The sequence below is a fragment of the Pseudorca crassidens genome, chromosome 1, assembly GCF_039906515.1.
Source record: "Pseudorca crassidens isolate mPseCra1 chromosome 1, mPseCra1.hap1, whole genome shotgun sequence".
Taxonomy (NCBI): domain Eukaryota; kingdom Metazoa; phylum Chordata; class Mammalia; order Artiodactyla; family Delphinidae; genus Pseudorca; species Pseudorca crassidens.
Genome location: NC_090296.1, coordinates 183,277,062 through 183,300,047, shown reverse-complemented (window position 1 = coordinate 183,300,047; position 22,986 = coordinate 183,277,062). Strand labels below are relative to the sequence as shown.

Below are 22,986 nucleotides of genomic sequence, written 5' to 3'. Positions count from 1 at the left end.
TCATTCACCTCCATTTGTTTAACTTGCTCTTAAGAAAATATTATAAGACCTCACAAATTGGCTTTATTATAGAAAGAATATACATGTAGGAAATAACAGGGAGATAGAAAGCCAATCTCCAAACCTAAACCAGCAAAAGAAATTCACTGATTTAAGGCAAAAACCTTCAAAAATCCAAAAGTCATCTTCCTTTTCCTTTATTCATCTTCACATTTTTTCCAGTAGTTATCATAATTCTGGATGCCCACAGAAAACAGGGCACTGAAATACTCTTCTATTTCTCCCAGTATCCCCCTCTTACAGTCACCTTCCAAACTTTACTGCTCCCCCCCCACAAAAAAGTGGCCACTAACATAGGGCTTATGGAGCTCTATCATTGCAGCCCCAAATACAGCACGTTATAATGTGAAACCAAGCAAACAAGGAATTAAATAAAATGTTAGTGATGCTTTGGCTCCACCACGATTATGTACTCACCTTAAAAATTTGTGTAATTTGTATAATTACTTAATTAACACTCTTCCTTCCCTATCTGACATAGGCTAATCATAATAAAGACAGAAGTTGACGGATGCAGGACTGGGAATTTTACACTCATTCTCTCAAATCTGCACAGCCCTGTAAGTTAGGTATTACATGGATGGTAAGACTGACTCAAATAATGTTGCCCAGATTGTACAGGTAGTTAGTGATAAGGATAAGGTCAACCCTAATGTCCCACAGATTTACTTCTACATTAACTCTTTCCGGTTTTTTTTTTTTTTTTTTTTTTTATCTTTGGCTGCGCTGGGTCTCCGCCACTGCGCGACGGCGCCCCCGACCGCGGAGAACCCCCCTGCCGTGGAGCACGGGCTCCAGGCGCACCGGCCCCAGCAGCTGTGGCACGCAGGCTCTGCAGCCGTGGCTGGCGGGCTCCAGAGCACAGGCCCAGCAGCCACGCCGCATGGGCCAAGCCGCTCTGCGGCATGCGGGACCCTCCCGGACCAGGGCCCGAACCCGCGTCCCCCGCACTGGCAGGCGGACCCCCATCTGCATTAACTCTAATGACGTAACATCTACCCAGGTCCAGGTCCTTCCCCTAGCTACATCTATTCACTACAATGGACATTTGCCCGTTTGCTCGAGCCATCTTCATGAACATTTACGGTGGGAAGAAATTATAATTACATGTCTTCAATCCATTCCCACAAACATTTGTTAAAAAGATAATGGATACATAAGAGCATCCCCTACATGAATGACCCAGTTGTAAATAAAAAAGGAAATCACACACATTTAACAGAGACTAGTGTGACTACCAACAAAATGTTTCCAGAAATGCTAAGCGAGGACAATATGCTTTGTTTAGCAATATAACACAAACAACTATGTTACTTCTGATACGATCATGGTAACACTCTAGAGAACTTTGCTTTATCTGTCATGCTCTCTCTATCATTTCCAAACAGCATTTCTCCCCTGGCACACTGAGTGAATGAAAATAACTCACAGCAGCCGGATTCGTCTTCATTAAGGTGACAGTCAGGCACTCCATCACATAGCAGGAGGGATGGGATACACTCGTTGGTAGAGCACTGGAACTTCATTTGACCACAGAGCTGAGGAGGGGGGCTGAGAGAACAATCCATTTCATCAGATCCATCTATGCAGTCTTCCTGTCCATTACATTTCCCCGAGAGGGGCACACACTGGAGTGTGTAGACACAGGAAAACTGATCAGCTTCACACGGTGACGGCTGTATTGAGACAGGACCTAAAAAGAGAGCCAGTCATTTTCACATTAGGGGAGTTGTCTCTCTGTCTAGTGTTGAAACATTATAGGATACTCTCATTCTCGCATAAACATGAAACATTTAGCTAATTTAAGTAAATCGATTTTCTATTAGGAGTAATATGAACTCTAACAAAACAGGCCAACATGATTAGAGAATACACCTTATCTTAACCTCAGAAACATTTATATAAAGGGCATCATTACTGTGAAAAAATGACACTTTCAAATTAAAGAAGAAATTTTGATTCATGCTCTTAAATTTGACCATCAGATTTTCCTTCAGGAGTAAAGATACCTTTATACAGTAAGTTAGGCACTTTGAAAAGTTGCAATCACAATTTTAAAATTTAATTGGCATTATGTCATTATATCAGTATACAGTTTAGTAACTGTTTCTTAGTGGCCTCAGCTAGGGGAATTTGACTCCTGAGAACTTGGGGAGGACTGAGTCACAGAACTGAGGTCTGCTATGGTTTTGTCACACTGCTCTTTGCCCTTGAGTCATGATCACATTTCAAAGGTCTAAAGAGTGCAGATATGTGTAGCCATATCTAAAGTGCAGATGCAATCATAGTTTAAGCTAATATATTACACTAGTGAGAATCTTCAAGATAATGTAATTCACACCTAACCAACCCATTTTATAGATGAGGATACTGAGGCTCATAAATTTTTAGCATCCAAAGACGTGATGTAAATTTAATGAGCTTTTATCATGTGAAACTGTTCCATAGCAATGGTTTAAGTCAACACTTAAAGCATGAGCAAAGAGTGTTGACTTGCTGCTGTTTCTAGAGGTCAGGGGATATCTGTGAACATAGAGGATTGCACTAATTTGCTGGAACGTTATTAGTGGAACAGTTCTTATACTTCGTATCGTCTCTGGGACAGATGCTGACGGGCTCATCAGTATTTTAAGGGAAAAGAAAATCGAAAGTAGTGGGGACCAGTTCAGGAACACCTTATTTTGTGTTTTTTACATTTTAAAACTACTATTATTTATGGATAATATAAGAATGATTTGTTTTATACATAAGGGTGGTGGTGTGAATTCATTTTAGAAATGAAATTTAAAAGTTACTCTCCCTTACCACTCACTCAGTAGTGGTGACATATCTAGAATATATTTAAATTCAAACTCTGTGATGAAAGTCATGTATATAAGACAATCTTTGTTCATGGAAATAAGCATATTTAAGTGGGAGAGGGATAAATGTATGACTTTGAGACGTTTGTGTCATGTTCTTATTTAACTACCTAAGTCATAGCAGTGCATCCAATTGCAGTGCTCCAATGGTAACGTTCTGAATTCAAACTTAGAAAGTAAATTGGATTTCAATTTTTATAAATTTATATGTATAACATATATATATCTTTTGATATTTAACTATTTAACCATGGTCAAATAAATAGTTTCTCTTCATTCTTTTTATTAATCTCACATTGAAGACAGGACAGACATCCTTACTTTCATTTCTTTCTCAAATATTTTATGGACTAAACTTTCATCTTTATACACTCACCTCAAGGTTGAACCTCAACTGTAGGTTGAAAAGGCTGAATAAACGTTTTGCATGTGACGAAAATCTAGAACCAACCTTAGTAATACACCTATTACTTAGCTAAGCTAAGGTACCAACCTTCTGTTGGGAATAACAACAAAAGGGAATAATTTTCTCTATTTCAAGACAAGTTTCTCACCTTATTCAAAATGAGTTGCATGTGTGTGTTCCTTTATATTTTTGCTTACAGCAGATATGCAAAGTAAAGTTCTCTCTTTTATTTGGAGGCAGCAATTCTGTTAAATTCTAGAATCATTTATATCAAAAGATACTCAAACTCACTTGTTCTAGGTCCTTCTTTACAAGAAAACTGGTGGGCTTTATTGTCTGTAGTGGATTCTGTCTTGAATTGTCCAGAGTTTTCTATCAAGGCCCTCATGCCCCCAGCTGCTGGGAGGTTACCAGATGACAGCTCACAGCTGAGTCTACCTCTAGGATTTTCCCTCTAAAGTCACACAGCCTCCCAGGATCGGCTCCCTTCATTGGCGAATTGGGGATAAGATGGTCCAGCCCCTATGCATCAGTTTGGGACCAGTGCAGCTCCCAAGCTCCCCATGGCATCAGCGTGAGACCCCCTATGGCACCTGTATCAGAGTTCAACCCTCCCTCTGCCCAGCCCTGCTTCCTTCACTTCACAGGGGTTGTTCCTGGGAGAATTTCCAATAAACCTTTTGCATAGGAATCAGGGCCTCAGAGTTCACTTCCCTGGGAACCTAAGATACTATCCCACCATCAAAATGCATCTTGTTTTAAATTAAACGCCCTCCTCACACTGTCGAATCACTTCTCAAATTTTCCGTGGAAATACTTTTGTTGCAAGAGGAACTTGAACTTGCACCCCTAAAGGGAGTCTAGGTAGACCCTTAGCCAGAAGTAGTTCTCCATAAGCTCAACATTTCTTTTAAGTCTCTTGTTTTATCTGATGAAAATTCTACATTCTACGACATAGGACATTCAAGCTTTTTCACTATAAAAGATTTCCTCCAGGAATTCAAATAAAATGAATACTCTTGGAAGATGTACTATGTATATCTTCTGAACTGAATGCCTTCTACTGCATACCCTCTTTGAGAAGTTAAGAAGGTTTCCCTAAAATTTTAATATTAACGTGTTTATTCTTGGGTATCAGCCATGGAGTTACCTAATTAAGACAGTTAATGTCTTTCTCATATAATTCTATGAAAAATGAACGATATTAATTGTTCTCTTTTATAACCTGAAAAACATTAGCACCACCTTAAATGCATATTACTAAGTGAAAACAGTCAATCTTAAAAGCCTACATATTGTCTGACTCCAGCTATATGATATTCTGGAAAAGGCAAACAGTGGATATTGTAAAATGGTCGTTGGTTACCCAGAGATGGTAGAAAGGAAGGGAGGAACAAGGGGGGACTTTTAGAGCTGTAAAACTCTTCTTTATGGCTCTGTAATGGTGGATGCATGCCATGGCACAGACTGAATGTTTACATCCCCCCCAAATTTCGTATGTTGAGACATAATTCCCAATGTGATGACATTTGGAGGTGGGGTTTTGGGAGCTGATTAGGTCATGAGAGTGGAGCCCTCAGGAATGCAATTAGTGCTCTTATTAAAACTGGCCCTTGCCCTTTCCACTTTGTGAGGACCCAGCAAGAAGGCACTGTTGAGGAAATAGTTTTGCACCAGACACCAAATCTGCCAGCATATTCGTCTTGGACTTCTTAGCCTCCAAAACTATGAGAAAGAAATATTTGTAGGCATCCAAGTCTATGATATTCCGTTACAGCATTCTGAACAGATTAAGACATGCCATTACACATTTGTCAAAACTAACAGAAATTATAATACCAAGAGTGAAAGCTAATGTAAACTATGGGCTTTGGGTGACAGGGATGTGTCAATGTTGATTAGTCAGCTGTAACAAACATAACATTATGGTGCTGGAAGGTTGATTATGGGGGAGGCAGGTGTACCCACACTCTGTAATTTACACCTAATTTTGCTGTGAACTGAAAACTATTTTAAAAAATAAAATGTGTGTGTGTATGAATCTCAACACCAATATCCCTCAGAATCTACATTCTAGCCCAAGCTCTTCAGTAGTGATGGAAAGGGTGGAGGAGAGACACAGGGCAGTGGATGTTGGGTTACCTGCAACATGAAGCTGTGATGGAGCTCGCTCTCTCCCCCAACACACAGAGGCTCCAGACACGAAAGAAAATCAAGAATATATTTTCCGTGCTAGGGAAAATCAAGAGCTGAAGAAGCAGAACATATTAAGAGGCCCCCAAAGAGTTATCATTGTTACTCAGCATCAATATTTGCCACAATGATAGTGAATTCCTTCCTAACTATGAATAGTGATACCACTGCAAATGTCTGAAATTGCATAAAGGAAGAATTTTCTGCCTTCATATAACCTCAAATAATCTAAAACATACATGAATGTGGAAACATATACAAAAATATGAAATGTTAGAGCAGTTGCTGGTCATTTCTTTCTTGTCATGAGGCCTGGAACCCAGAGAGACCCCAGAGGATAAGAGATACATTCCTCTTTTATCATCTCCAGATGGTCCTACACTATATTTACTGGTCTGACATATCTGTGCTGGTATGGCCTCTTTTATATGCAATGTTGGGCGAGGTTATGTACTTGACCTAATTTAACGCTATTGTTCACTGACAGCTCTATTCCATATTAACTGAACTTTATTTAATAGTCAAAGAATTCCCCAAATGTTAAACACTTAACTTCTACTTTACGGCCAATATTATTAAATAATTCCCCTTTTAATTCCTGCTTCACATTGCTTCCAAAATACATTTCCTAAAGGAAGAATCCTGTTCAAAACTGGTTCTCCAATGCCTCACAGGGTGGTCCGCTGTCCTTACCAGATTAAGGTCCACTGCCCTGTGGTTATTCAACGACCTAACTCCTGACTCAGCCTCACCTATATTCTCCCAATAAAGCCTAAAATTGCAGAGGAAATCATGACTATTTCAATTATGACTGTATTGTACTCTTTGCCGCCTGGGATGGGGCAGGAAGGAGAACGCCGTCGTCGTTCCTGTGAGTGGGAAGGTTTTCACTTACAGATATCATGAGTGGGTGTTTTGGCGTCTAAGATTACATCTTTGTCTCAGTGTAGAAGGCTTGAGATGGAGAGTGGGAAGCTGTCTCTTCATCACACACCACAAATACACACAATTGAAGGAAATCTAAGAGTCTGAGGCAATCGTCTGTGAGGGAATATTGCCGAATTTCAAGTACACTTTGGGGACACCTGTTTTACATGTCTCAGGCAGGTGAAAGGAGAGAGAGGCAGGTACTGAGATGGAGATATCGAGGTGGGCAGTAGAGAAGACCACTCAGGAGTTAGACGTGGTGGTCTCTCAGAGATCTCCCAGCTGTACTGTCTCAACTGCCTCGATGAAAGAGAAACTAGAGAAAGTGGCTGTGATACCCCATAACTTCCAGTTAACAGGGCATTGGCACTAAACACAAATACATACAACTATGTTTAACTTCACATTAACTTCTGAGGAATATGAATAAGTAGCTTTACCTAAAGTTTGGAGTGTTCTACATGATTGAATTAGTTTTACTTTTAAAACCACATAATTTTAAGACTAATTTCTGCCTTTCTAATAAAATAATTTAAAATGTACAGCTGTATAGCTGAAACTAACACAACTATACCCCAATAAAAATTGAAAAAAAAGGAAAATACACTTGAAGTCAAAAAGAACTACTAGAAATAGTAGTTCATTCATTGCTTAATAATAAACAAAAATTGATTTATTGAGAAGATAAAAAAATGATCACTTTAATGTGTGTTGGGTTATGAATGTTGCCCCATATGAAACCCTACATGAGGCATACCCAACTAACATTACCTTAATTACATTGTAATCAGAAAGAGCAGAAAGGGCAAAATGCAAGATCTGGATGTTTCAGCACCTGAACTGACCTCCTAATTGATCAATCATCTGCTCCATCGGGCAGAGAAGACCAACCATGGGCCTGTCATTCCTTTAGACCCCTTTTTATCAAAAACTGGTTATTTCTCTAAACTCATGCTTTCTATTTTGACCAAGTTTATATTAGTGAAAATGATAACTCATACATATAAACCTATTTATTTACTCTTTGTTAAGCCAACAAACTTGTTCTTTGTTTTCTATTTTCCCATTTCCAACTATTTCCACAAAGAGTGACTGGTCTTCTCTAGGTAAAATGTTCTCATATGCCAATAAGATGCTCTCAGAAAAACTGGTCATTCTGTTGAAGTCACTTGTTTTCAATGGAAAAAAAAAAAAAAACTTTTCTTAAAACAGATTTTTTTAGTGAAGCAGTGTCACTTTCTTATTTTATTTCTTAGGCAACAAACAAACAAGCTTGTTTTCATAAAGTCTGAATGTTTTCCAGATAACAACATATGTGTTCCAGGGAATCAGGAAACCCATAATAGAAGTAAACATTAATAGCCCAAGAGAACAAAACAGGCCCAGATTGACCTTGGCTATTGAAAAACTCCCAGAATCCCTCAGACACACTTGGTCTGGTAAAACACTGGCCCGCTGAATATTTCCAAATAAAAAGAAAAGAGTCAGCAAAGCTTATGATAATTTTCAAAAATGACTATATGGTAGACAAATGACTAACTCACCATACCATATTTTATTTTAAATATACATATATATTTATATACTATGGATACATAAATATATATGATTCTGTGGTAAACGTCCTTGTTCATATAAAAGCATTCACCTTTAAGACAGTGTTGGGACAGTGAACTGTGGTTTATCTTCACATTCAATATGAGGAACTTGTCAAACCCAGGCTAATGGAGGATGGTTCCTACTGGGACTGATTTTTCCATGGTTGTCATTTAGATTTCTTCCCCCTAATTCAATAAAATTCCTTCCAGCCTGAAGATCAGCAGGAAACCCGATAAGAACCACCTCACAGTATAACAGACAAGCTCCACCAGATGTAGTTAAGAGGGAATCCTGATCTTACTCCCATAAGCCTGCTTGGTATTAGCTTTTAATGCCATTTTCCAGTTTTTGTGTTTTTTCCTTCTAATCTAGTGTCCCTTCCAGGAATAAAGGGGAATTATCCCATCATTTGACAAACTGGGAGGACTTCATGGACTCTGACTGCAATAATAGATTTAAAACCTAATAATATTCTATAAGCCGATAAGTGACTCAGGATTGACTGATAATCAATTTCATTCAGCTTTTTGTACATTCATCACTATTTGTTTAAAAATTAGGCCCATGAATCACTAACTGAATCAAATTATGAAAATGACCCATGCGTTAAAACCGTGTTCTAAATCATTTATCTACAGTGCTATATCTCTTCCGATATACAATGGATATCTACTCTATATCATACACATTTCAAATTTATATTTTTATCAATCAACCTAAAGTTAAAGATACTCATACTCACTAAAATTTTCTTTAAAAGACAAGATAATGACAATGGAGATTTTTCAATGGAGAGGAACTGAAAATGACAGAAAACAAGCTACACATATCACAAAATACCATGTAAGATATATCACAGGAGAGCTGCAAACTTAAGGCCTTAACAATCTGGAACAGAGTTTGCTTTCCTGCTGGGGATATTAAGGATAAATTCATGAAGAAGGTGGCTTTTGCTCTGCCCTTGAAAGTGAAAAAGGATTTACACAAGAGGAGATAAAGGGCAGGGCATCTCCAGCCTGAGAGCAGTAAGATTAAAGTCAATGAGATGAGAGGACAGAATATGGGACATGACTAGAGAAAGGCAAGAGGTCTTACTTTAAGGGATCATTTCATAACCAGAATCAGAGAGATAAGACAGGAGCTGCGACAAAGGATAAGAAACATATTCAGTAGGCAATTGACAGCCTCTAAGCATTTTTCTTCTTTACAACTTGTATGAATTTATGTATTTTGATTAGTCTCAGTTTTATTTCATCTCTCACCATTGGAGTATAGATAGAAAATTTATTGTTTCTCGTCAGCTTTGTAAATTGGTCCAGATGGTTGCAGAATATTCAAGCTCGATTATGATTTTTTAAAAAAGAAGAGGAATGGTCGTCAGCCAGAGGTGGCTGATGTGGAAATTAGAAATGAAAGTGTAACTTACAAGACTCTGAAGTGTAGACATATGATTTGGGCTTGGTCAACAGTATGCTTCCAACCAGCTCCTTTAATTTTAAGGGAGTGACAAAGGGACGATTAGAGATTACTCATAATGGTGGCAGGAAAGTAGATAGCCCAGCTCTGAAGGAAGTATTCACAGGCAGTGGACTTAGGTAGTTTCAACCTCTGGTTTACTCAGTCTTACTCACCTCCCACTTATTTTTCTGTCTTAGATTCTTAGTTTTACATTTAATTTTTGGAGCAATCAATATTCTTTCAATAAGCTTATTTTCTGCCTTTAAGTGAGCCCGAGTAAGGTTCTGTTGCTTGCAATAAAAAATTCTTTTTGTTATCGTGATGAATAAGAAAAATGCAAGGTCTACTTTTCTGGAACTTACACTATAGTAGGGACTAGAAGATTAAGCCGGTAGTTACGAGTGTGTGTAAATTAGATAGGTCTGTTATGCAGCCATAACAGGGATTCCGATGAGTAATAAGAAGGCCTTGAAGTAGAGTTTGAGCTGTAAAATGGAACTGGGGGGGAAAAAAGAAGGCAGAATCTCTGGTTTCAAAGTGGATATTGAGAAAAGGATAAAGGCACTAAAAACTTGATGACATCTCTTTATGGTTCATAACCAAGAGGTTTTTGAGGCTTTTTTAAAAAATATAAACTCATACAAATGGTACAAATATCCTTATTATGAGATAAGTTTTCATTAGCAAACTCTTCATCCATTATGAGAAGTAAATATGCTCATTCTTTGCCCTGGACCACAGCCATAGTTTTCACTCCTCTGTCTAGCTGGGAGGAAAGGAGCATCATCACCCCTGAGGCTCCTTCCTCTGACGCGTGTGTACGGCAGCCTGTTGTACTGCTTCACCAAAGCTGACTGTGTGCTTTTCTTCTCAAATACACCTTCAGTGAGGTCATACTGGCAACCTGAAATTAACCATGCTGGGGTATTTCACCAAGGAAATAGGGAAATGCTACACATCAGGGATTTTTTCCCCCTTGAGAGCTAGTCTACCAACACACCACTGAATATTTCTTATGAATATTCATTGATGGCTCAATAAGTTACTTCCATATACTTGATGCTGCCTTCAAGTCAAATGAAATCATCTTAGAACTATAGTTTTAGAGCTGAGAGAGTTTCAAATGCACTTTATAATATTTTAGGCTTCCACGTATGCATCATTATCCCAATATGTCCTTAGTTTGTAAATTCCTGGAGAGCTGGCAATAATATTATAGGCACATATGTCCTTCCAATCTAAATCCAGGGCAGCACACAGTAGATTCTCAACTTTGACTAAATGAAGGGCAGACTTACTCAAGTTCATAAATACAGCAAGTAGCAAGAAGTCTTCTGTGTCTTCCTGCAATGACATTTCTGCCATAACCCTAGATCCCTTTGAACTGCCTCCTCATTCTCTCTGGACTCTCTTCTTTTGTATGTCATTCTCTATGCCTTCCTTCTGCCTTCCTAATCCTCTTTTACAAACTTTTATGATCATAAAACGATAGACCTGAAAGGGACTTAAGAGATTGTCTATATCATTTCCCTGATGACAAAACATGGTCTAAGGAGTTTAAATTAGTTTCTTAAAATTATACAAGTATTTAGTGATACAGTCACGATTTAGACTCATGTCTCTAAATTTTTAGTGTAGTTGTCATCTTTCTATCACTCAATATAGCCACACAGAATCTATTGGATTCTCTGTGTCTCTCTTTGTCTCTGTCTCTGTCTCTCTTAGCTCCCAAACAAGGGTTTGAAAATAAGACTGGAGGCAGAGTTCATTGGTGGTAGTGAAAGGAGGTACCATATGTCGATAAATTCAGTTGATGACTTTTACTTATTCATCTACTCATTTGACATATTTCTTTATTCATAGGACATGTTTATTGAGTAGCTCCTGTACAACAGGACTCTGCTAGGCATGCAGAATACATCACTGAAGATGATATAAATGATGAAGATGATGAAAACAGACAAATGTCTCCATCTTTAAATAATTTGCATTCAAGAGAATAGACCTGTCCTGGAAATGCTCCAGAGTAATACTTGCTGCTCAAATTCAGAGATGTGAAACAAGAATGAAAATCTCTATTCCAGAATGACGTGAGAGCCACTGTCGTTTAGCAGTGATAGTATCACAAGGAGAACTTGTGGCTGCTTACTCCCCTTGCATGCCTTATGAATTTCATTATTTGTCTGGCACCTTGCTAGTTACTCTCATTTTATACTTACCAAGTCAATTTAAAAAAGGATGCCCTAGGATAATATTTCTTTTCTTTGCATTCACTTCCTGAAGATCATTTTCTTTCAATTTAACAAAAAAATCTAGTTGGAAAGTTTGTTCATAAAGTGAATCCCTAAAACTGGAGTTTTCTTAGATTTAAAATCCACAGCAGCATCCCTTGTTATTTACTGTGTATTTACATAATGGAGCATCAGACTCAGTACATTTCATTTAGGAATGTTAATTAGCAGAAGACAAAATGTTGCAGAATTATTCTTAGGTTTTTTTTGCCTGAAATAGTTAATGCTTTACGAAACAGAAGTAAAGTCATGGATGTAGAAAACAAACTTATGGCTACCAGGGGATAAGTGGGGGGAGGGATAAATTGGGAGATTGGGATTGACATATACACACTACTATATACAAAATAGATTACTAATAAGAACCTGCTGTATAGCACAGGGAACTCTACTCAATACTCTATAATGGTCTGTGTGGGAAGAGAATCTAAAAAAAAAAAAAGAGTGGATATATGTATATGTATAACTGATTCACTTATACAGTATATGTATACTGTATACATATATATGTATACTTATGTATACTTATATGTATACTTATACTTATGTATACATATATGTATACTTATACAGTATATGTATACTGATTCACTTTGCTGTAACAGCTAACACAACACTGTTAATCAACTACACTCCAATAAAAATTTTTTAAAAAATTAGTTACTGCAACTCTTTTCAGGAAAGGCACATTTCCTAAATCTTGATGATAATCATTTCATGGATAAGAAAAATGGGGTCAAGTGGGTAGTAAGTGTTTTAATGACAATTTGAACCCAGTTCTTGGTTATAAAGTAGACATCAGTGTTCCCAGTTGTGCTCGTTTCCTAGGGATGCCATAACAAAGTACCAAAAACTGGATGGCTTAAAATGATAGACATTTATTCTCTCACAGTGCCATAGGCCAGAAGTCTGAAATTCAAGGTGCTCACAGAGACACACTATCTCTGAAGGCTCTAGGGGAGAACCCAGTCCATTCCTTTCTCTTAGCTTCTGGTTTTCCTGGCCATCCTTGTCATGCCTTTACTCAGAGATGCATCACTTCAATCTCTGCCTCCTTCATCACATGATATTCTTCCTGTGTGTCTGTTGCTGTGTCCCTTCTCCTCTCCTTAGAATGACACCAGTCATATTATATTAAGGGCCAACCCTACTCCAGTATGACCTCCTCTTAACTCGCATCTTAATTACATCTGCAAAGACCTTACTTCCAAATAAGCTCACATTTTGAGGACCTGGGAAGGCCACGGATTTGGAGGAAGACACTATTCAACCCAGAACACCAAAACAATCTGCTTCCTACCTATCATTCCCCTTCCAGCTGTGTCTACCGGTATTTGCCCCCTTATTAGACTCCTGCAAAAAATTCTGTAGATATGCACCATATCTTCAAGTATGCTACATTTTCTCACTCACTGTTGCTTCAAATACTGTACAATGTCTTGTATAGTTTTAAAGGCAGGAATGTCCTACCAGCCCTGTAAAATGTTTCTTCACCAGGGAGAAAAATGTGTTCCTTCTTGTTTCAAATTATAGAACAAAAATAGAAAACACCTTCCACCCTGGAAACTCACATGGTTAAAAAAAACAGACTCTGTGAAAATAAATGCATTTCTCTGCCGACTCAGAATTGCTGGAGGTGCTTTGTTGCATAAAGGATGTCTCCATTCAGAAAATGTTTCCCTGGGAAACCTGAAGTAATTAAAGGAAGGATAGAGAAGTAATAACATAGAAACTAAAGATCTGTGGGGTAGGGAAGGGGTCGCCATTGTAGGGCAATCTTCTAAATGGAAAGAAAACTACAGGTAACTTATGGTGACAAATGCTGCAGTTCTACATCCCTTCATATTATGGGAGAGTGCATCTTATTGAGGGTGTGTGGGGAGAATGGTCAAAACAACCAAAAAACCTAATATGAGGTTGAAATGAAGTTGAGAGTTTTTAATCTTAGGATGCTGTTTTTAATCTTAGGATGTTAATCTGGACATCAGAAAATGTAATATGCTAAATGTAAAAATCTGGATGTCTTATTATAGATTTGGAGAATATTATCTAAGTTAATTTAGCTTGCTTAGTTCACTTGAATCGAGACTGAGCTAATTAAGGAAAGATGGAAGCAGCAAGTATTCAATAGTTTTGATGGTAGAGAATTTTTCACATTCTCTGAGAGCTGAATGAAGAAGGACACACATGGATGAATATTGGAAACATTTATCTAATCTTTCTCTTGCTTTGTTCAACAAATATTCATTGTAGAAGGCCGTGTACCACCTGAATTTTAACATTTTTTTACAACTATATTCCATTGGAAAACTGTGTCCATCCTGGGCATTTTCATTCGATAAAAATAGAATATTTGGAGAGAACTTCATTGAAATTTGATCAGTTTTAAATTTTATGTGATAATAATGCTTCCTTTATACAGTATTACTAGGAAATGAAGTTTTCCTTGCTAAGTGCTAACACTTCGAAGACCATTTTTACCAAACGTTTCGGAGGCATAAATATATAATTGCTATTTTTTTCTTTTTAAAAAACCTTTAAAAATTCCATGTGAGGAGAGTGACATCAGAAAGATGGTAGAATAGGAGGTCCCTTGCTCACATCCTTCCAACCCCAAACAAAAAACTAGCAGTCACCCATGGACAAAAGTGCCTTCGTGGGAGCTTCAGGCTATCCTGGCAGGAGTTGTGAAACTCTGGTGAAGCCCAAGACCAGGGAGAGCTGCTTGGAGAAGGGAGGCCCATGCTCTGGTGGCAGGTTCACTGAAAGTGGTCCTGGATACAGACCAAGAGTAGCCCCATTTCCCAGTGGACTCAGCTACAGCCATGCTTGGCCACACTTCTACAACCAGCCCACCATGCCCAGAGGTGGGGGAGGACCCATGCCTGTCTGTGCCCCATTAAGAGGCCGCCTGACCTTGGACGTGACTGAAGATCCTGCAGCAGTCCTATGACCCAGTTCCAGCCCTGCTCTACTGCATTCCAGGAGTTAGTCCTGCCTACACACATTTGTGCCCCTGGAAGCAGGCCCGCTGACGTCAGTCCTGGCTGTGGACCCTGGAGCTGTCCTGTGACTAGTTGCAACCCTGCTCTGCCACGGTTCAGTTCCTGCTCCCTCAGCAACCAGGAGGAGCCCTGTGTGTACTCCCAGTCACAGGCCTGCTGGCTTCAATCTGACCATGGTCCCTGAGGCGGCCTAGTGACCTGGCTTGAATCCCACATCATGTGATTCCCAGAGAACAAGAGAGAAAGAGAAAAAGGCAGAAAGTTTACCTAGAGAAATAATGGCCAAAAACATCCTAAATCTTGGAAAGGATATAGAAATACAGACTCATGAAGCTCAAAAGTGCCCAAACAGGGCTTCCCTGGTGGCGCAGTGGTTGGGAGTCTGCCTGCCGATGCAGGGGACACGGGTTCGTGCCCCGGTCCGGGAAGATCCCACATGCCGCGGAGCGGCTGGGCCCGTGAGCCATGGCCGCTGAGCCTGCGCGTCTGGAGCCTGTGCTCCGCAACGGGAGAGGCCTCAGCGGTGAGAGTCCCGCGTATGGGAAAAAAAAAAAAAGTGCCCAAACAGGATCAACTCAAAGAAGTCTACCCAGGTACACATTATAATTAAATCATTAAGAGTCAAAGAAAAGAAAGAATTTTGAAAGCAGCAAGAGCAAAGTAACTTGCCACATACAAAAGAACCTCCATGAGGCTATCAGCAGATTTCTCAGCAGGATTTTTCAAGGGATTTTTTCCTGAGACGAACGGTGACAAAAATAATTTGGTTGCAGTTACAGGCACATTTGGAAGAAGGGAAGAGAAAATTAAGGAAGTTCATTATAAACGGGCTCTATTTTCTGTTCAAAGGATATAAGAACATTGGCAGAGTGAAGAAAGTTCAAGGAAGAGACGAGGATTTGAGGATTGTTGTAGAAAAGTAGCGCCAGGGAATGGTCCTAAACCTGCATCTGGGACTGTTGGGAGTCCAGCTAACGTGATAAGTTGACATTTTTAGTGGTCCCAACGAGTAGGACCAGTAGCAGTTTGGAAAATGCAAATGGCTACGGCTACTGTAAGTCAATTTCAGAGACTGATAAAGCCATTATAGGGAACATGAGCTAGATACTTGTATCTATTCTACAGGGGCGGTCTGATAAATAAATGTGTTAATACTTACAAACTACTTAGCAGAGTTCCTGGAACATAATTAGGACCCAAATTTATGTTAAAATGAAAAAAAGAGGACAGAATTCAAAGTGCTTGATTAAGAATGGAATTGAGGTGTTAGATCATTAAATCTGAGACCATTAGGGGAAAAGTATAAAAAGCTTGTTTTATGGAAAAAAACAGGAAACATTGCAAATCTAGAGTTGTATTTTTTCTTATTACTTACATTGGAAAACAGGTTTAGGAGGAGGAGAAGACATAAATGTAGAAGACATAATGATTAGATTATAGTTTTCAAAAAGTAGAAGACATAATGATTATATTATATTTTTTAACCCTAAATTTTCAGAGGGGATGATAAAGTTCAGAATATAACTATGGGAGTTGGTTAATGAGGAAAAATATTTATGAAAGTTACTAGAATTTAAGAGGCCAATGTTTCACAGTTTGATTCACCTGGAGGTTGAGATTGCCCAGGATTTAGAATCCAGTGGAAAACCATGAGAAAAAGAACCCAGATGTGTGGCTTTAAAAGAGAAGAAAAGTTTGAATAAAGGCTGTAAGAACAGAATTTTGAAAGAGGCATGGAGTAGTCTGAAAGGCAATGACCCTACTCTCTAATGTTGATAACGTGAAGAATTTATAAGAGAGCAAATAGCTACTTAAGTGGAAGCATCTTAAACATAAGAAATTCAGATTTCAGTTAAGGGGATGATTTCTAAGAAAAGGAGTTACTGACAAGATTTTTTTTTTCTTTATGCAATAGAATCAGAGTTCTAGATTGTAGTGTAGAAACAGAAGGGAAATGGCCCAGGGAAAGGGAAAAGCTAATATGGATGGAAAAGACAGTCTGGAAGATGACAGGTGAACAGAGGAATCTTTACCTCGTGCAGTTGTTGTGAACCTTTGGAAATAAAGAAAGTAGACAATAAAGCTATACTGATGGAACTAAATTTTCTCTGGGTTTCTTAAAGAATTTTAGTCTAAGCTATTCTGTTGCCTAGAGGATATGAAAATTTCATGATGAAGTTTCATGGGGAGAAAAACTTTACCTCCGGCAGTACATACTGTTCTTTCTACAATGTATGAGTAGGACTGGATGTGAAAAGAAATGCAATGCCTCAGAAATTCCCCATTCTTCTATATTCAGATATTTAAAACAATCCTTGAACATCCCATTTTCTGAAGGGATGGCTTACCTCCAAATCTACATTCTGGGGTAAAGGAGATGTCATCAAGGGCAATAAAGATGTTCTCTTTTCCGCTCAGATCAGCTTCAAATGCCACCTTAAATGGACTGTTACTGGAGAGAGGTACATGTCCATACATCCAACCGGTTCTTTTATTGCCAATCACTGACCACACCAGGATGCTTAGTCCAGATTCCTCAACAGTATACACCTAAAAATGGGGAAGAAAAAGAAACAAACAGAGAAAAATCAACTCTTCATTGTTTGGATGTTAGAGGCATATGGGCATCCAGGTTGTTGTTGAAAGAATGGAATCTAGCAGTGCGACAGCTCAATAATAATACTTTTAATCATCCTTGATGTATAATCTGTTCTATAACATAGTGGGCAAGATCCAGCTTATACTCAGGCAAGGTGTGGTTATAAAGTGAGACTACGGATGTTATATTTCCTTTGGTGAGTTAGACCTTTGTTTAGCTTTGACATATCGATTTCCGTGTACCAAATTAGACATGGCCCCAAACTGTAACTATCTCAAGTACCTAAAAAGCTGGCGGAGGTGTACAACTAGAATTTTTCACCACTTAAAAAAAACTTCATCCATCTCGACTAAGGTGTGTCACTGTAGAAAATCCTCATAGTAAATGAATATGAGAGTAAACAAGTCATTTCAGGAACCAATCTGTGGAAAATAGTTAACATTTTGACAGACAGAAAATCTATCTGAATTAACTAACGTCAATATTCAGGACTTTTTAAAGTATAAGGACTAACAGATTCAAAAGGAAGAGAAATAGAAATAGAGCTTGTTTTGAAACCAACCACCATGACAAGTTCTGATTTTTTTTAAACAATAAAAACAATTCAGAACAAAATAAAAACAGACATTTCCTAGCGCTCTTCAAAAAAATCTATTTAAACAACAAAAAATAAAGTTGAAAAGATACTTTCCTACATTTTTTTGCACCAAAATTTTATGATTACCATTTCCTTAGTTGCTATACATATGTATAATATATACATATATATTATACATATATAATGTACTTTTAAGGTACTTCAGCAATCACTTATACAATCCTTTCTTTTACACGGGAAAAATAAGACTCAGAGTAAAGAATACTCATGGATAGTAATTTTCTCTATTGCAATATTCTTTTTCTTCAATGACATTTCCCTTTACTGAAAAACCTTACTTCCTCACTTTTTTCTTAGTGTCAAAATTTATCTACAGATAATTTATCCTATAAAAATCTATCCAAAATTTATACTATTAGAAGGAGAGGACAATATCACTCATTCTGTTACACATGATATTATATTGACATTCTAGGAGTCTTACCAAAAACCACTAAATAACTCAGACCAGAAATTAAGCATACTGCCAATGTGCACTACTACAAAAAGTCTAAGGTCAAGTCAGAAATCCAACTCTTAATGGACATTAAACATAATACCAAAAATAAATCAAGATGACAGACTAAAAAAAAAAAAAAAAGAAAAGAAAAACTTGCCTGAAACTTGGAAACCTGAAAAGTGAGACTTTATCACCAACATTTTGGAAAAGCAGACAGTTCTTAAGTAAAAATTACCTTTCATATTTGATTTCTTGAAAAATAAAATAAGCTAAGATTCAATATGAAAGGAATTCGGGTCAGTTGACTGTTTTCTGTCTCACACATAAGCAAACACTCACTCCAAAGAGTCTTCAGCTCCAAGATTTAGTGAATACTTAGTTTTCAAATTCATACAAATTTTCCCCATTTTTTAAAAGTTAAAAAGAAATATGTATGAAGCTTCTGACTGACCTTGATAACAGGACACCTCTACAAAATCAAACTAAGTTGAGCCCTCCTTTTGCATTAATCCTGGATTACATCACAGAGATTTAAAAAGAAATAGCTTTATTTTTATTTATTTTATAACTCTTTTTCTGGGAAAATCATCTCAGAAAACCAAATTTCATGAAAATATAACACAACCTTTTCTGGTTTTATCCAAAACTCTAGCATACGTGTGTTTTATTTATTAATGTATCATTTTTATTGTTTTAACACTTCATTTTATTCTCTGCTTTCAGTCTTTTAAATCTTCAATCGATCCTACATGCTCTTGACAGATTCCCTTTCCTTCCATTCTCCTTTTACTCTACTTCTCAAAACCCCACCATGACATCTCCTGCCCATCCCTCTTGTACCCTCTCATCATGAGAATTAACTCTCCAATATACGTCAACCTATTTTTATCCCATTATTTCATCCTACTACAGTCCAAATTAATTCTGGTTGAGTTTACTAACTCACTACTTAATTTCAACAAAACTTTTTGACAAGTTCATTAGTTGTTTCAATAGTAATATATATTTATGGAACCACCAGTGTATTAAATTGAACAATTGCATGTCATGTAAAGTGATTTTTGTAGCCACAGTGGCCAATGGAAAAACTAGAAGAATCATTTATGGACTCCTTTTAATGCTGGATTTTATTTATGGCCAATGGGCCACCCACTAAAGACTAAAATTATGGTATGTATTTTTTGCCTTTCAACAGAAATAATACTCACTGTCTCCTGAGACTTTTTGTGTGTGTATGTATATGATAATGCTCAGCAAAGTATTTATTTTAAAAAACTTTTAAACAACTATCACTTTTTTTTTTTTGCGGTACGCGGGCCTCTCACTGTTGTGGCCTCTCCCATTGTGGAGCACAGGCTCCGGACGCGCAGGCTCAGCGGCCATGGCTCACGGGCCCAGCCGCTCCGCGGCATGCGGGATCCTCCCGGACCGCGGCACGAACCTGTGTCCCCTGCATCGGCAGGCGGACTCTCAACCACTGCGCCACCAGGGAAGCCCTAAACAACTATCACTTTGAAAAATTAAAGTGGCTAATGTCTTCAAAGCTAATTAATTCTAAATTCGTTTGTTTCTAATTTTGTATTTTAATACACACATTTTACTGAAAAGCAATTCATGTGGCAATAATAACATTATTTGAAATAGCTTTATAAAAATCAACTGCTAGATAAATAATCTGGTTACTTCTACTTTGATATTCTACATTTTGGTTGAACACTCACCATTAATATAATAATTGTTAACATTATATACTATAAAACAACCATTGTTACCATGATTTTTATTATAAAAGCAAAATGTATTCAAATAATATATAAAGATATAATGAAGTTTATGTATTGATATTATAATCAAGTTTATATTATATTCAAAGGTGATATTATAATCCAAGCTTATAATGTAGGGTAGGAAAAACTTAAAGAGAACTTGCTAAATGAAAAACATAGATAGTCAGAATAAAATAATATTATACCATTTAAATACAAATATTATAACACTAACCAGTTAAATTTATGTCAAGGATTTGAGAAAGCAACTCCTCAGCATTTGTTTAGAATGAACATTCCTCTGGAGGAGAACACTCAGCAACAGGTAATAGAAAATATGGGTGATGATGATTAAATTCCAGAAGAGTATGGCTCTTAGAGACCAGCTTCCTCAACAATATCCGTGTATCTAGGTTGTCCAGATAAAGAATTAAAAGAACTCGACCAGTAGCTTTTCCTAAAGTTCCTCTCCTGCAACTAGTCAGTCTCCAGGTTCCTGAAACACTGAAGGCAGGTCCCAGTGCCGATTTGGAGACTCTGAATGGACACTTGTGGATAATGGAAACATTTATCCATTTCATCACATACTTAGCTCATTAAAGTTAGGGTGTAAAATGCATCAGTGAGAGGAAACCTTGGCTTTACTTGGCCCTCAGTTAACTCTCAGCTGTTCTGCTAGGCGTCTGCTCTTTAATCACTACTGATAGGGCAAAGCAATGAGCTGAACTGTGCTTAATCCTTAGCAGTGCACAATTTCTCATGGTTTCATTTGAAAACACTCAAATTTTATATGAGAGGAAAGAAAATAATCAAAAGTAATGAAAAGGGAAATTTCCCTCAAAAGGGAGTTTATAGGCTTTATATTCATTTAATAAAGGATAGAAATAACAATAATATTGCCCATATTAATAAAATTTAGAACATTCACATATGTTATGTTATATGAACACTACCACATGTGTAGATGTAGGGTAAGACTATTAACTTCCCTTAACAGATCTGGGTTAGAAATCTGGGGTAGAGAGAGGTTAAACAATTCATTACACGTGTACAGCACAGACCTCTAGTCTCCAGGACAGCAATGTAAGGAGCTTGAAATTGTTACTCTAGTCCTCACGACAAGAGAAAAGCTGAATAAACTGAAAATCAACAACTCTTCTTAAATTCTTCAGTGAATTGAGGTCACAGAGCAATCATAACTGCTGCCTCCAAAATTGGAGAGAGAGACAGGCAGATGCTGAGAATCACAACTTACTAAAACAGAAACCAAGGGACAGAAACCCCTGTGGGGACCAGTAATGAGGTCGAAAAGCCTAAACTGTAGTTGATGAATTGCTGGAGACTCACTGTGGACAAGTTTGAAAGTTAAAAAATCTTGGGTGGCAGGGGTCAGTGGGGAGGATCTCCAAACTTTTGTGAGTTAGACCTCCAGGAGTCCTAACAGGTCCTCACAGGGAAAAATCACAGAAAAATTTCCCTCAATTTTTTGGCAGGAGGAGGGGAAAATATACCCAGAAATATACCTAGAGCATTCTGTTCTTCTCAGCAAGGCCTACCCGCAAGACAAATTATTTAAAAAGAGCTTAACTGACTAGGTTCATCAGAGCCTAACCGAATTGGGGAAAAGAAAATACCCAACTCCAGTGCCTGGTAGTTTTCCATGCAGGGGGAAATTACCAATTCAGCTCCCTCTAGTCTTCCTGTATTACCTAAGGAGTGAAAAAAGTAAAAATCTGAGGGGAAATTATAAAGAATAAAACCCAGGGGTAGTAAAGGACTCACTAAAAGACTGAGACCTAATTGTAGCCCTACAGAGAGCTTTCTCTCACCCCACAACTTACCAACATATATGTAGGGCTTCTATGTAAAAATACGGGAATTCAACTTAAAGAACAGTACATTGTAGACCTTATTTAGGAAGAAATCTCTCTGGAAACCCAAAGATAGCAGAGGAGACAAAAACAAGGACAAAAGGGAAAATTAGAGCCCTGATCCTACAGCTAGAGCAAACAGCAAACACAGCTTAACCTCTAGCCAGATGAACATAAAACCTCATACTAAAGGCCTAATTTTTACCCAGTATATCATGTTAGGCTGTCAAGGCACAGACTAAGCATCAGAACCAGATTTAGGTATGGTGGAGATGTTGAAATTATCAGACAGGAAATTTAATACAAGTATGATTAATAAGCTAAGGGCTCTAATGGAAAAAGTGGACAACATGGAAGAACAGATGGACATGTAAGCAGAGAACTGGAAACTCTAAGAAAGAATCAAAAGGAAATGCTAGAAATTAAAAAAAAAAAACACCCTAACAGAAATGAAGCATGCTTCTGATGGGCTCATCAACAGACTGGACACAGCAGAGGAAAGAATCAGTGAGCTTGAAAGTACATCAATAGACAATTCCAAATCTGAAATGCAAAAAACAAACAAACAAAAGAATGGAACAGACTATCCAAGAATTGTGGAATGGTTATAAAAGGTATAACATGCATAATGTGAATACCAGTAGGAGAAGAAAGAAAGAACAGAAAAAATATTTAAAGTGATAATAAATATTTTCCCAAACTTAATGACAGACAACAAACCATGGATCCTGGAAGATCTGAGAACATCAACATGATAAATACCAGCACTAAAATTTATCTACACTGAGGCACATGATATTCAAACTTCAGAGAATCAAAGGTTAGAGAGAATCTATCTAATGAAAGAAGCCAG

General features: G+C 37.7%; 1 protein-coding gene across 1 annotated transcript in view; it reads right to left on the bottom strand.

Annotated features, from left to right (window-relative positions):
- MALRD1 (MAM and LDL receptor class A domain containing 1) overlaps positions 1-22,986 on the bottom strand; it is a 596,783-nt gene that overhangs the window by 106,896 nt on the left and 466,901 nt on the right. Inside the window, exons 34-35 of the mRNA XM_067730697.1 lie at positions 17,149-17,350; positions 1,490-1,753 (exon numbers count right to left, since the gene is read on the bottom strand). Coding sequence (XP_067586798.1) covers positions 1,490-1,753; positions 17,149-17,350 — 466 coding nt within the window. The remainder of the gene's footprint in view (positions 1-1,489; positions 1,754-17,148; positions 17,351-22,986) is intronic.